Source organism: Sparus aurata, chromosome 11, assembly GCF_900880675.1.
Source record: "Sparus aurata chromosome 11, fSpaAur1.1, whole genome shotgun sequence".
NCBI classification, from domain to species: domain Eukaryota; kingdom Metazoa; phylum Chordata; class Actinopteri; order Spariformes; family Sparidae; genus Sparus; species Sparus aurata.
The window spans coordinates 11,701,648-11,717,220 of record NC_044197.1 but is presented as its reverse complement, the minus strand read 5'-3'; the positions used below and the strand labels follow the sequence as shown (position 1 = coordinate 11,717,220).

General features: G+C 40.1%; 1 protein-coding gene and 1 long non-coding RNA gene across 12 annotated transcripts in view; both read left to right on the top strand.

Annotated features, from left to right (window-relative positions):
* Positions 1–12,850, top strand: part of tcf3b (transcription factor 3b) — a 30,490-nt gene extending 17,640 nt beyond the window's left edge. For 2 of the 11 annotated variants that reach the window (XM_030432976.1, XM_030432965.1), the window contains 13 exons: positions 2,950–3,049; positions 3,146–3,246; positions 3,941–4,064; positions 4,214–4,272; positions 5,032–5,107; positions 5,690–5,751; positions 5,958–6,149; positions 6,766–6,877; positions 7,097–7,241; positions 7,538–7,591; positions 8,297–8,529; positions 8,640–8,791; positions 9,317–12,850. In XM_030432976.1, the coding sequence (XP_030288836.1) occupies positions 2,950–3,049; positions 3,146–3,246; positions 3,941–4,064; positions 4,214–4,272; positions 5,032–5,107; positions 5,690–5,751; positions 5,958–6,149; positions 6,766–6,877; positions 7,097–7,241; positions 7,538–7,591; positions 8,297–8,529; positions 8,640–8,785 (1,404 nt within the window). In that variant the 3' untranslated portion in view covers positions 8,786–8,791; positions 9,317–12,850. The remainder of the gene's footprint in view (positions 1–2,949; positions 3,050–3,145; positions 3,247–3,940; positions 4,065–4,213; positions 4,273–5,031; positions 5,108–5,689; positions 5,752–5,957; positions 6,150–6,765; positions 6,878–7,096; positions 7,242–7,537; positions 7,592–8,296; positions 8,530–8,639; positions 8,792–9,316) is intronic. The other 9 variants (XM_030432974.1, XM_030432973.1, XM_030432968.1 and 6 more) reach the window with 9 other exon arrangements.
* Positions 12,851–13,145: 295 nt separating this feature from the next.
* Positions 13,146–15,491, top strand: LOC115590829 (uncharacterized). Its single transcript, XR_003985839.1, has 3 exons — positions 13,146–13,301; positions 14,373–14,509; positions 15,296–15,491. It is a non-coding gene; the product is annotated as an uncharacterized LOC115590829 (long non-coding RNA).
* Positions 15,492–15,573: the final 82 nt, after the last annotated feature.

Below are 15,573 nucleotides of genomic sequence, written 5' to 3'. Positions count from 1 at the left end.
ACTGCTTGAGCTGCCACTGGATCATCAATATGAAATACTGCCATTACACAAACATTTTCCTCGTGCTACTGTAGTTCTCAGATGACTAGAGTGACCTAAAAGAAACCTGGTACGGAACCTTCTCATCTCCTCACGCACGGCGCCTTGAAACAGCACACCAGCAGCACTGTAAGGGGATGGAAAGATTGAGAGAAAGATTATGTAATTTACCATTTTGTATATATTAAGTATGTTTGGGCTTTACACTGTGAAAGTAAAGAAAATATTGGGTTTCTTCGGTCTGGGGTTACCTACACTTCAGCCCCGTCTTTGCCTTGTGATTTTATCATCTTCGTAAATGTTGCACAGAATTTAAAAACAAAAGTGAAATTAAATTGACCTCATGACCTTTTTTTTTTTTTTTTTTTTTTTTGAACGCATGCATGACGTAAATTCAGAGGATTTATATGGCTGGCTAGGTCCAAATCATGGAGCCATGGATGCGTAATCTGTCAGGAAATGAAGTCAAGCGTTACTAGTGTTGCGGTCATAGTTTGAGATAAAGTTGCAACAGATGCCACTACTTTAGTCGGCTGCATTGATCGGGTGGGTTCATAGTAGATCAACTAATAGTACAGAGTGGGCTCAGAGTTGGACCAGGTGAACTTGCTACTGAGCTCACTGCTTAAACCCTTGTTTGTTTAAAGAAACAAGAAATCGGTGTGTTCGTTAAATGACATAAGTGCTGTCATTCACCTGAGGGTGTTGTCGTGTTGAAGTGGCTGCTGAAACCGCTGCATGTACAGACACTCCGCCACAGTGACGACATCACAGGCTGAGTGTGAACACTTGGTCTGGCCAGGGCCCCCTCTGTTTCACTGTCTGAATCTCAGTCATTCCCCGCAGTGTGAACGATGGCCGCGTGGTTTTAATGCGAGTGATGAGATGTCTGCGTGTGTGTGAACCCCCCTCCCCCACTTCACCCAGCCCCTCCGCCTACGCTTCACCACATGATGGCCTGGGTGGGCCTCCCCCTGTGAGTGACCCAGTTGTGAGGCGCGGTGCTTGCGAGGCCTCTTAGCCCCGTGTCTGAGCCCAGATTAATGACTGCTGATGATGATCCTGTGGTCTTTCCTCCCCTCCCACACTCCCTCCCTACTGCTTCTCTTCAACATACTCTTCTCTTTTTCCTCTGTCTACTTTTGTTACTTTTAATCATGAGAATGTAAATGACTAAATGGACAAATGATAGATGCAGTGCAAAGTCCATTTTTCATTTCCCCCTCAAGCTCCCCGATGTCTGTAACCCACCGATACCTGTACACGAGATCCTTGCCCTCACCTCCTGTACTCTCGCCCCCTTTCACCTGCAACAATCACACAACATGGAGGAACTTCTCTTCCGCCCCTAGTTGTCCAGTGGACTAATGTGGTTGAAAACCTTGTGGTTGAGTAAAGCGGTTTGAGGTTAGTTTGATGTTAATCTTCATCTACTCCCCACCCCTTGCATCAACCCATGTTTTTCTAGCATAGAGACCTTTACACGGTCATAACCTGAATTACATTAAACCCCTATTAGTTGAGGATTTTACCCTAGAAATCCCCTTTCTTCCTGAGAATACAATTATCCAGCAGCACCAGTCATTGTGTAGTTCTCTGTTCCCATCTAGAGCAGCAGGATTCACTCGACATTGTTCCCCGTGAAAGAACAACTCAAAGCCTATTGTTAAATGAAGCCATCTCCGTCATGTTTTCCCCTGAATTAACCGTGATCATTTTAAATCCCCTGTTTCCTTCACACTCCCCTGGCCATATCAAGCTTTGTTTAAGTCATTTAGATTACCTTCTCCTGTCCCCCCTCAACACCCCTTATCTCTCTACCCATTTCATAAATCATCAGGGCCTTCATTTTTTCCCCTCAATCCTCCCCCTTGCCCCCTACCCACTGCAATCTCTCTCTTTTTCTTTCTCTCTCTCTCTCTCTCGCTGACTGGATCCCAGCCCCCATCTCTCTCTCCCTCTCTTCGCTCCCTCTCCTCAGCCCAGCTGCCTGTGGAGTTGGATGTGGTCCAGGAACAGGCAGATGGCTCTGTAATTAGAAGTGCATCTCTCCATTCCCTTTCCACTTCTCCCTGTTAAATCAAATTACAGAAAAAATCCCTTCTCTGGATTAGCATTCTTTGCAGCATAGCCTCCGTTCTCATTCTCTCTTCCTCTGTATGCCATGTACTACAGAGGAGGAGAGGAAAAAGATGGACTGAGTGGTGGCTGATGGTGTCGTGAAAACTGAGGGCTTCTCATGTCCGTGTGGTTTTGGAGCGAAGAGATGTGTTGTCACTGAAGGCCCGGCCACCATTTTTGTTAGCAATATGCAGAAAGGATGTGTGATTGGACTCTGGGAGGTGCTAATATAAAATGTTGAATTTCTGTTTTCTGTAATCCGATCCTCTGTTGTTGTCATATAGAATGTGATAGTGCTAGTTTGAAGGTATTGCCAGCGGACTGTTCATGGGTGTGTGTGTGTGTGTGTTGGCTCACTGAATGCATGCTATGTGTGCGAGTGGATACTGAGTGTGTTATAGGGAGGGGCTGCAGGCCAGGCAGTGCGATGTCACTGGGGTCCTGGGAGCTAGAGGAAGTGCTCACTGTGCACTGGGATTCAAGCCGTCGCTGTGCCCAGCATGGCATGGCCGCTGTGTTCTCCTCCACAGGCGAGGAGCCGGCCTGCCTCCACAGCCTGCAGACTCCCTCTTGCCATCTTGTGGGCACTTGACGCTGGTGTACTTAAATCATTTCCAGAAAGCAAGGCTAGGGTGGATTGATGAATGCTACTTCTTTCTCTCTCATGATGCTCACCATCTTTAAAAAAACAAAAACAAATCCAGAATGATAAAATATCTATGATTTACTTTATAATAATGATTTAAGAAATAACAGTCCACCGGCTCATTGTCTGTATCTTTTGTTTAGGTGTATGCCTCCACATCTGGTGATGAGTACGCAAGGGACAATGGAGGATATCCCGGTGCCAAGCCAGGAGCTGTCTACCCCGGCTCTTTCTATATGCAAGGTATCTTTAATCATGACGGCACTGGAATGAATATGCTCCGTAATTCAATTTGTTATGGTATTTTCATTTTTGCAAATGTGTCACTGCTTTTCTCAGAAGACCCTTGGTCGTCTTCTGGCTACTCCGCCATGCTGGGTAACTCTCCTCACATCGGGCAGCCAGGCTCCTTCTCAGCAATTAACCCACAGGACAGGATGGTGGGTAGAAACGACCTCAATCCCATTCTAGTCATTTCATGTTGTTTTTTCTATATAATGGCTCCTATCATCTAATCTTAATATTAGATATAAGTATCTGCTCTTTAAAAATGTTTGTTCCTTTTGTTCAATAAAACCACATACAAGGTGCGATTATGCTAGAAATCGATGACAGGGCTTGAAATTTAATTTGGTGGTTGCCAGGTTCCAAAAGTGGTTGGAATTTGGATAAAAGGTTTGAGCCTGCTTTGAAAACATGCATTATTTGTATTTAATATTTTTACATTGGATTAGCCTAGTTTATATAGGATGCTCACAGACAGCTATCACATTGTGAAACATGAAACCGTTCTGTGTTTTCCTTTAAATTGTCACTCGTCTGTAGAATGTTAACACATAATTTACAGTACATATATTCATATAAATATGTAATTTACAACAGATGCTAGTTGCTGGAAAGGTTTAACATGCTTAAAAGGTTCTCGAATTTGATAGTGGAAAAGGTGTAGGCAGCCTGCATATATTACCTTAGATGCACGAAGTACATTTTATGTTAACATTTTCAGCACTACAATAAGGTTCAAAATTTAAACCTTTAACTTTCTTCATGAAGCTAAATACATTTGTCACATTGGTTTGTTTTCCTGTAAGGGGAGTTTGTGCCTTATGGAGCTACTTGTTATCCCTTCTCCAGAATCGTCAACCCCTGCCTCTGTCCCCACAGAACTATCCTCTGCACAGCAGTGAAGTCAACGGCTTCCACTCAGCCCCCACCACCTACAACCACACACCCGCCATCAACGGTGAAGGCATCATGGGTAAGAACTTTTGAAAATGAGCTTATCGCACAAGTGTCTCAGTAGCGTCTGTCAGATTCAACTCCCATGGTCATTTGATTTTTTTTTCCTCTCTCCCAAAAACAAATTAATGGGTCATCTGACTCACATTATTTATTTTGTCTCTGCAGCCAACCGAGGCACCACAGCTGGCAGTTCAGGAGATGAAATCGGGAAGGCTCTTGCCTCAGTGAGTTCTTCTGTTTGTTGTTAGTTATTTTTACATTAGAGCTGGGCAATAAAACAATAGCAATCCCAAGAGTTTTTTTTTTCTTCTGTCAAAATGAAAATCTTTTGTGTTGGATGACTCCTGTGAAGAAATAACAAATAAGTGCAAATTCCTACGAATGGTGATGCTGACAAAAATCTATGGTGGTTTAACATTATTTTGGTTGTTTGTGCTTTGATCCAAAACAGAGGAATGGCAGTTAATTCCAAAAATATTCACCAAAAAAAAAGAAAATATTGGCATTTAAGGACATCATTATTGTTGTCTGCAGGAATCCCAGATATTGTGTTTGTTTAGCTGTCAATTCATCGTTTTTCAACAAAGCACACGACAATTTCATACTTTGTCAATTTACCATTAACAAAGTTGGAACCATGAAACTTATCCAGACTGACAGAAAACGTTACATTTGTCCAATAAGGTTTAATTATCCTATCGATGAATAATTGCCTACTTAATTATTTCTTATTTAATCTTCTGGAACTCTTTGATTTTACTCAAACGTTTTATGACCAGGCATATGACCATTTTGACACAAATACTGATTGATTTTAAAAAACAATGCATCACATAGATACATAGAGCAGAACTGTTGCGACTTTTTCTGCTGTATTGCCTGGCAATAATTTGAACAACACTTTAACTAGATTGCACTGAAAATCAATAAAATGTTGTCTTACAATGTGCCATAATGTTGTGCTGTTCGGTTGATTCTTTCAGATTTACCCGTCGGACCACAACAGTAATAACTTCTCCTCCGCTCCGTCTACTCCTGGATCTCCTCAGACTATCGCAGGTTAGTTCAATTCTGGCATACAGATAATAGGAGCATCAAAATGTTACTACTTCTACGCAAAAAGATCTTAATGTTATTTCAAAGCAATTAAAGGCTGTAAAAGGCAATTATCTCCTAAATTCTCACCTTAAACACCAATATGAAGAAGGCTGCATGTTCATAAACATCTTATTTATTCTTTAAAAGAGCTTGTCATAATTTTACTCAGATCAGTTAGGTGCTGCCTTGCTTTGATATAAGATTCCTGTTAACCTAACAACTGAGTGAATTTTACCAATCAGATGGTTTGTAAACTGAGTTCAGGTGGTTTTATCCTTTCTTTATTCTCACTCATGCAACCACAAATTTGGATAATATTTCAATTTCGGCTCAGAATACCTACATCAGTCCAATTTATTTAACTTGTTCAGTTTGATTGCAACCTTGTTTTTGGCACAGAGAAATGAATCAGTTGAAATTGTTGGAGCCAAAATGATCCTTTGCATGTTGAATGTTCTTTAGCACATAAATGTGTCTGCAGCTCCATCTGCTGTTAAGTTAAGAATTAACAATGAACACTGTCCCAATTATTTCTCTCTGCAGGAGCTCAGTCTCAGTGGCAAAGACCAACCACACCCAACTATGAAGGGCCACCACATGCATTGGTATGTAAAAACATTTCTCTGCAACATCAAAGCTAATTTGAAGCCAGAAGTTGTCACAATATATTTGTCGAGCCTTTGTAAGCTTCTTTTAATTAGGCAGGAACACATGCACTTTGTAAGTCATTAAATTGTTTCTCTGTATATTTCTAAGCCTTCATTGACTTGTTTTATTGAGATATAAAGCAATGCCTCTCATATTTACATAGCAGAGTAAACTGGAGGACCGTTTGGAGGAGGCAATTCATGTACTGCGTAACCATGCTGTGGGCCAGGGCTTAGAGGGCGCCCACTCTGACATGCACAGCCTGCTGTCCTCAGTACACAACGGTGGCCTTGGGGCCCTCTCTCCAGCTTTTCCCAATGCTAGCCTTGCCCTCAGCAACAGACATCCTGCTATGGTGAGTCACCTACTCTGCTCAAAATGTTTGATTTGTGTGTGTTTGAAAGAGACTTGGACTTTTGATGGTGTGTGACAACAACACATAGAAAACACATAAGTGTTCACTTATTTAGGTTGATTTTTATCACATTCATACTGTTGAACACCACTGAAACCTTTTATATACAACTTACTATTTGGATATGTCAGTTGTGTCATGTATGTGATACCTTGACTGGCTGACTGGATATATAGTATTTATGTGGTGCACAAAAAGTTGCAGAAATAAGTTTTCTGTTCTAATTGGCAGGAAATGTGGAGGAAAAATCTATCAAACTTTGATTACTTGTGTTTATTTCCTTGAGGAACAAAACATGCCAATCATGGTATAATTTGTGCCATCTGCTGGTCAATAGTAAAATTGAGCAAATGAGAGTAATTGTATTTTTATACATCACATTTAGTGAGTTAAATAATGTTAAACACACAAAAATGGGAGCAAACAACCTGCATAACACTTTTATTGACCATATAATTTTGTAACTATTCAGTTTGGGGAACTATTTGAGTCTGTTTTATAAGTACATAGTTGTGATGTATCCGTCCTTCACGTCATGGTCCTCTACCTTTACTAGCAGGGAGGGAAACACGAGGAACCTACAGGCCTTCCTCCCAGCAGCACTCTTCTGCACGGTCATCACGCATCCGGGCCCACACCGTCAGTTGGCCAACCAGAAGGCTTTACCAGTAAGTCTGAGTAAATGTTGTAGAACCAGTTTATTATCTGGGTATTGAAATTAAACATTTTTGTGGCAATGCTAATGAAGATACAAAAGTTTCTGTATTTCCAGTCATCTCTACTGAGCTGTATTAGCTTTTTACATTTATGACTTGTATCACGTGCCCCTCGTAGATAGGTTTCAGTGCTTTGAAACATAATCCTCACATCTATGTGTCTGTCTCTAGGTCTCCCTGGTGGTCTTGCCCGCTCCACACACTCCTCCAGCAGCTCGGACATCAAAAGAGAAGACAAAGAGGATGATGAAAACTCATCTGTTGCAGACAAGTCAGATGATGAAAAGAAGGAAAGCAAGGCACGCAGTCGAACAAGGTAAGGTGGTCCTTACTCTGTTTTTTCTTGTCTTGTCACTTTAATTTAACAGCATAAAAGAAAGAAAGTGTTTGTACTCTGGACTATGTGTTTAACCTAAATTGTATCAAACTATGGTATCCTGAAAAGCTGGAGATTTTCTTGACTCAGTTGACAAGTTTGAGAATATAATGGAGCCCATTTAATATGCAAGCCTCCACTTGTCAACTGTCCTGTTTGTCCCACTGATTGCCCAAACAATGTTTGGTATATAATAATGTTGAAATCCCCCCCTTCCCTTCATCTTACGTTTTCAGAAAGGAGGCGTTGACCCTCCAGATGCTCTCTAGCCTTTCAGACCAGAAAGATGAGTAAGTTTCTCCAATAGAGGATACATTTCTTGTGCTTGGTGGGCTCTTGATGGACATCACTCAAAGCGCATGTTCACGAGCATGGTGTCTAAAATCTGAGAGTGGCAGAGTCATTGTGGCAAAAACACCCTGAACTTTATTATCCATCACTGAATATGTCTGACATGAATACTTCTGTACCCACGCTGCAGGTGATTTGAGATTTAAAAAGTAAAGGAAAAACATTAGAAAACATTCACGCCCAACCAAATATTACAGTTCGCATAGTTTCTATGATGACTGAAAACATCCAGGATGCAGTCACAGCTCAATATGCCTTCACTTCTTACAGACACATAATTGGTTGTTAAAACGATAAACACAGCAGCAAACAATGCACGCATGGCTTTGTATACTATTAAACGTAAGTATATCCAACTTCTGTCGGATGAACATTTTGATAATCTGAATCTGTTTCTTTATCTATAATCAAATTAGAATGTTTTCCAGTATGCACTTATTATGATATATTTTGCCTTCAACTTCTCACATAGCTTATTTTTAGTGCATCCATTCAGCACAAAGCTTAGCTGTGGATGTACAGTCCCTGCAATTGAAGCTAAATTTGAAGCAGCTAAATGCTAGTGATTAGGTAGCATGATAGTCTGATGATATGGTTTGAAATGTCCTTCTTCCCATGGATTCACCATTTCTTTTCCATTTTAGTCCAGAAGAAGATGATGAAGACCTTCCCCCCGAGGTGAAAATGGAGCGTGAGAAGGAACGGCGAGTGGCTAACAACGCCCGCGAGCGTCTCCGAGTACGGGACATCAATGAGGCTTTTAAGGAGCTAGGGAGGATGTGCCAGCTGCACCTAAGCCATGACAAACCTCAGACCAAACTTCTCATCCTGCACCAAGCCGTTAATGTCATCCTCAATTTAGAACAACAAGTCAGAGGTCAGTCTGGCAGTAGCACATCAGGGATGGGGAGCTCAGTTCATGTTTACCTCTGTTTGTTGTTATTGTATACTGAGAGGGCCTGTTTCTGTTTTCCCTTTTTCTGTCAGAGCGGAACCTTAACCCAAAGGCAGCATGTTTAAAACGCCGTGAGGAGGAGAAGGTGTCTGGGGTGGTGGGTGACGCACCCATGCAGCTCTCAGGAGGCCATCCTAGTATGGGAGGAGATGGCCACAACCCAGTTGGCCACATGTAACACCAGGTAGGCCTTGTCGATTGGCTAATTACGTTACGTTTCAGTTTTGGTTTATTTGGCAACACAACACCGTTTTAGTATCCACGTGTAGTTCCAGTTAATTCTCCCTGTGTCAAAAATGTGCCCATGCATATGGAAAACATCGCACTAGTCGCTGACACTGTTGAGTTGCACGTGCTGGCAGAATGGCGGCATGCTACCTAAAATCACACACTTGCTGGTGTTTGGTTCAGTGTAAAAAAGCACAATGTGTGAATAGGGCTTAAATTCTTTAAGTATGATGCAGAAAGAGTAGAATGTTGGTAGCTAAGAGAAGTTATTTCCCGTGATTCCCTCTTGCATTTTAAATTTGCTTGAATTCAGGCTGGGAATGGCAGACAAATAATTGCGTTTCATTCCATGAAAATCTTAAAATAAGGGATGCACTAGTTGTAAGAGTCAGTGAGCTCCGTCATATCCTCAGGTTTTGTTGATGTCTTTGTTATATAACAATGCTGTGACATATTGTTTGTGGTCTTTTCCTCTCTACAGATCTGGTGGTGTTTCCTTGGCTGTCAGAGGATGTGGCCTTAACAGATTTCTTCCACCCATTATTCTCAGTGTGTGTGTGTATATATGTGGACATGTCTGTGTATTGTCCGTTCAAGTTTCAAGATGCACATTCACACACTCGTACACACATGCATACTGCCAAAACTGACACAGCCTGTTTGTCGCACTCCCAACCATGACTACAAGCTCAAATGTGAAGAACTTTTTTTTTTTTGTTTTGCTTTGTTTTATACATGTAAGATTTTTTTTCTCCTCTTGGTTTCCACAAGATGATGGAACACCCAGAGTACTTTTTGTCCTGCCACAAATTGGGACTTCACACACTGCCGAGAGGTGCTCTTGTGAAAGAAAGGAGACCTAAACAAACACAAATTGAATCAAGGATTTGTGCCTAATTGTTACATGTTTTCTATTTGACATTTAAGCAAATTGCTTTACATGTGAGGAACATTTATTGTGAGGGATTGCTTATGTGTATGAGCAATTATTTTTAATGTATGTCATTCCCAGCGTGATGGTACAGTCTTACATATGTTATGTAACCAAGCCCATAGTTGAAGTTGAATTGTCTAAATTCAGTGACCTTTCCTCGATCTTATCAGCAAACGTTTGGGGAAGGGAACAGAAAGGTCAAAAGGGAAAGGTCAAAAGTTTTGACAGTCCAAAAGCAGCTTAAGAAAGACGGGAACTCTGACCCAGAGGCAGCCTCTGACTGAAGCCCGGTCTCGCCCGACAAGGCATCTGGAGACTTGGAATAGAAGACTCCTTCCTTGAAGGTTATTAATTATCCAAGTGGTAAATCTGTCAACTACAAAACTGTTCTTCCTATTTGTTGACCACAAATTCTAGTAATCCCTTGTCATAGGTTCAGGTTTTTGTACTGCTTTATGTACTAAAGCATACACAGACGAGACAAAGCACAGTTGTATAGGTAAAGGCTGGCTATAAGTGTCGACCTGTTGTGCATTGTAAATCTTGTACAAAAGCCATTTGAGACACTTGCTAAGTGATCAGAACCACTTAGTGCTCTTACTAACTTGAAATGGTTTACTGACAATGCCAGCACACTTAACAGCTCAATTTTCTCTCCCCCTTAATTGATGTTCTGTAAAAGACGGGAAAAAAAAATATCTGGATTCCTTTTGACGGAAGGATCTCATCAGTACGCAGTTGTTTGAAGCAGACGAGCCTTTGTGTAACAGAGGCTTTCTTTTCCTAAATGAGCATTCCCACTGAATTTCAGCCCCTCGCCTTCCTCCTGAGTAAGTTTGTTGTCACGTTTCTTACTGAGAAAATTGTGACGTGTAAATTCACTTCATACATTACTCTGATATGTTTCATTTTTCAAAATTAAATATATATAAAAATATATATTTTTTGTTAGTCTATACATTGTAGATTTTTTACATAAATGGCAATATTAGTTTGAAGTTTAGAGTGTATTGTAGATGAGCTGAATAAGGGGATATTTGACATTTAAATGAAATTGTTCAAAAAGAAAAAAAGTAAATTCAAAATTGAACCGGGATGGCAGAGGACAAAGGGTCAACAGATGAAAATGTTGAAAGAGTTTGGTGTATCCTTTATTCCAGTTATAGTTGTGAGGTTTATCATCAGCTTACCCAGATGAATTTTTTTCTTTCCATTTGGGGGTTTGTGGACAGCGTCTGTGCCACGGTCCTGTTGAAGTGTTCTTACTTATGCAGTGAGGCACTGAGGAAATATGTGGGAAGGGATTTTTGTCTCTAACAGTAATTATGCAACTGGTTTTTGAATGTAGCTACCATACAAATGTGGATCACCTTCATTCTCAGAGTTGTGTTCCTGGGTTTTCAGTACAGTATAGTAGATTTCATTTCACCTGTTTTCTAATGTCTGCCCTCAAACAAGTGGCTCTCGGTGTGCAGCTCACTTCTTTTTAGTAGCCTGCGCATTTCTTTCGGAGGCAGACGTCGGTATTTGGGTGTGAGGTAATGGATAATACGGAGAACAAAACAGTGTTATTGTGATGTTATTCCCATGTCATGTTGTGAATGGTTTTTATTACCAACATGTAATCACAAATGGGAGGTAGAGCATTTTGTGTGTTTAATTTCTACGAAAAGAGATGAAGAAAAAGACCTATACAAATCAATAGTGTGGCCTTTTCATTCTCAAGACTTAAGATGACATAATGGGAGAGTGATACCTTATCAGTGCCTGAACTTGTATTTTCATTTAAGACAGTTTTATTTTGTGAACCATATCATTTCATTTATCATGGAGATTAAAGAGGTACTTGTTTCATTCCCCCACCCTCCCTTCTCCTAATGCTTTTTTCAATTTTCAGGAAGAAGTTTAAATGGTATAAAGAGATTTTCTTTCAGTGTATCTAGTTAAATAAATAAATGTTACGTAGACCTTGTTTAGTTTTTATTCCTTTTTTTCTAATTATTCAACTGGATTATATTGTCCAAACTGCTGTTTTAGTTGAGGTCATGGGTCCAGGTCATGAGTTTTCTTTCTATCTGCCCTATATTGCGAAATCGGTTGACATTGCGGGGTTCAAGAGATGCTGCTTTTGGCTCTGATTGTCTGCTTTTGATGCACATTAACATGTTTCAGTGTATGTGTTGCTTCAATTTCAATGTAGGGAGTGAGTTTTATTTTCCGTAGTAGCTGGAGCCTCTAATGACTTGGAGCATTTAAAATTTCTGTATATCAGAGTGCAAGCCCTTTGCTGCAGTGACTTTCAGTATATTTAGTCTCCAGTTGACAATTTTCACCTCTGACCTTTTACTCTTCCTGCTCTTTGATGGCGTTGACGGTGACTTTTTGCGAGAAGTTCTAATCACTTCTTTCAAAGAGTTGTATTTGAAGTTTTGCTTTTTATTATTACAAGATCAATAAGTGTAATGAATATTGCCGATTTGTTCCAAGGGAAAATCTGACTTGATGTCATTTAGTATTCTGTGAACATCCCATTAGCCTACAAGCTACATACTCAAATAATTTCTTTGGGGGAACCTTATTTCTTAACATTTGTCTTGACACAGTTTGATATCTGCAGAAAAGCAACCCGACAACTGCAGGAGCACATAATGTCAACAGAAAAATTACAATATTATGATGGAAAATGTTCAGTTGACGGGCTTGAACTTGTTTTGGTATAAGAAAGCGGTAATAAAAAAATTGCTTACAACAATTTTGTCACATCTTTGTTGAACTAAAAAGGGGGAGTCTATTGAGTGTTAATTACAGTAACAGGTACAGAACCTGACATGGAGTGAGGACACTGTTGACTGCTGCAGGGTCCTCAGAGTGCCTCACTCAATCTCTTGCTCTCTCTGTTTTTTGTTTTGTTTTGTTTTTTTTATATATAAATATATATAGTTGAGAACTGTCCTGTATATAACAGTAATGTAGCAATAAATGTGCCATTTTTAATAACAGATTATACCTTTTCCAATGTCTGGCTTTTGAATATTGTATACATAAAAAGGAAAATAAAGGAAAACATTGTAATAAAGGGTTTACTGTAGTATGGAAAATGAATTTGTTCATATTTTACATTGCCAATAGCCGATTAGGGTTCAAAGGTGTGTGACATGTTTTATGATTTGCTTATGCAACCAAGGCACCACATTCAACTCAAGACATACAATTGATTGCACAATGTCGAAACGCATACAGCTGCGTGGTTGCCAAAGACAGAGCTCACAGGTTTTTTGTTTTTTTTTAAACAGCTCTGTGTTGTAAACCGAGACCTTTGAAATAGTGGCCTGAAACGACCCTGAGCTGCTGCACGCAGCCCTTCTGTTTATTTTAATCAGGCATAAGTAGGGGCAGCCCAGGGTCCTTCACAGCCATCAGCGAGAAAAACATTGCGCGGAGCACGGATCTACAGCTGAAGGACGGTCAGGATGGTCCAGAAAATTCTAAATAAAATCGTCGGTGCCAAGTACATTACTATTCTGAGGGCGTGGTAAGTTAGATCAGTAACAACGGTGTAGTTCAGCACTGGAGATTTATTTGTAGTGCTTTTTGTCATGTTCACAATTATGCTGTCAACGCTTCTGTGTCCTTCTGTGTGACCCGTTTGGCTCACTAGCTAGCCGTAGCTTAGCCTACTTGTTTATTTCCTACTGATTTAGCTAGCTGGGCGAGTTAGCATTATCTTCCCAGGTGAACAGTTAAATCGCAGTCGTTACACTGACACTGTAATTATTAACGTTTGTGAGCATGGTGCCACCTCAGAGGTATCGGAGATTTGATGGGCAACAAACGATATCAAAAGTACTTTAAAATTCCGATATTAAAGTACCTTAATACAGTATTTAACCTTAAGTGCAATACTGCTCATGTTCCTATGCTAACATAGCAAGTGGGTCGTATCTTGCAGGTAACTTTTGAAATATTCTGCCAGTTTATTAGTCTGACACATGTTATATTTGTGTAAAATCAGGGTACATTTAAATGCACGACATAGTCCTATATTCACTAATGTTAGAATCACATTCGTGCCTTAATGACATGATTCATGTTTTTATTTTCTCCCTCAAATATGATGGTTTGTGACCACACCTGTTTGTTTTTGGATGAACATCTTGATGCCCAGCACTATGATTGTACTTGTTAAGATGCACACAGCTGAAAAACGAAGAGTCACAGTGATAGAGAGTATTATTACATTAATTGTAATCAAATAATGCTTAGATTCATGTATTAATTAAAGACTACCAACTTATAAGCTAATCAAAAAAAAAATGTCTTTAACCCTGTCACTGATTCACTTTTGCACATGCACATTTTATACAAGTGTTCAAGCTAATCAATTTTATTCTGGTCACAAGTAATCAAACAAATGAACATATGAAACACTAAAACCACAGATCACATTAAAAAGAAAATGCAGTGCACAGATCTTCAGGACAAAAAGAGTATATATATATATATATATATTAGTCCAGCACTCTTTTGATAGGTGTATTGCAGCTGATTGTTTTGTTCAAATATCTGTCGGATCTACGAATCCCATCGGTTTCTTTCCATCTAGGGTGCCAAATATGGCCTTCTGGGGATCAGCTGGCGGAGTGGCGCTCGTCTACTTCACAGACTGGCGCTTATTTCTCGACTATGTGCCGTACATTAGAGGGAAATTCAAGGATGACTGAAGTCCCACACAACTTAATTGTGAGTGTTTTGTTATCATGTGTTGCCCTTGTGTAAATGTTGCCTATCTGTTTTTCAAACTTCAGTTGGATTGCTCAGTAGCTTTAGCTCCACCCATGTAGTGCTGATAAGATAGAGACAGGTGCAGGCCTGCCAGGTGTTGGAACTGAACATTCAAATAAACAGAGTTTGTCACCTTGCTTAAACCGGGCCACTTGTTGGGGCTCATGCATCTGCACCAGCAGTCAGAAACACTCTTTATTCTAAAACATCTGCAGCGCTCACTAACCAATGCTTACCGTAGACTCCTGTAAGCTTGTTCCCTAATCTAAAGCTTTGCTCGTGGGTCAGACTAGTTTAAAAATAGAAAGTGGGTCAGTTCATGTCAAATGAAAGGTTTAGACAAAAGTATGTGTTCGGCAAAGCTGGCCCAACAGATTTCAGGTGTATTCATTGTATTCAATGTTGTACTGATTATTTGTGCTTTTCTGCAATGATCAAGTATGATATCAGTGATATTATACTAATGTTACAACAAATCCAAGATGATATTCCATGATATCTTATCCAGTCTGACATCACACTGCAGACATTTTATTGATTTTGTCAGTCCCTATTGAAGTAATATACACACATAATTCCAAAACCTCTGCCACTCCCATTATCTCCTCCCTTCCAAAATAAAAATAAAAAACCCATACTTGGATGTCAGAAATCCTAACTCCAAGACAGGAAGGATTCAAATACACATTATATATGTATTGATGTACATTTTGCTAATGAATGGGCTGTGTGTCTTGCCTACAGGACCAGAGCTTGGGAATGGGCTGATGGGTGGATTTCTAACACAACGCAAGCTTAAAGGGGGATGCACTGGCTCCACAATCAGTCACTTGAGGGCTTGTTAGGAATTTGGACAACGCGATGCACTCTGCACTCTGTATAAATGCTGTTCTTCACTGAGTATTATTTTTAATGTGAATAAATCTTAAATGAACCCAAACGTGTCCATTTATTCTGCAGTATTCCAGCCATTGAAATGTTTTGTTTAAACTGCATGGTGAGAGGTTTTGATGAGTTTTTTT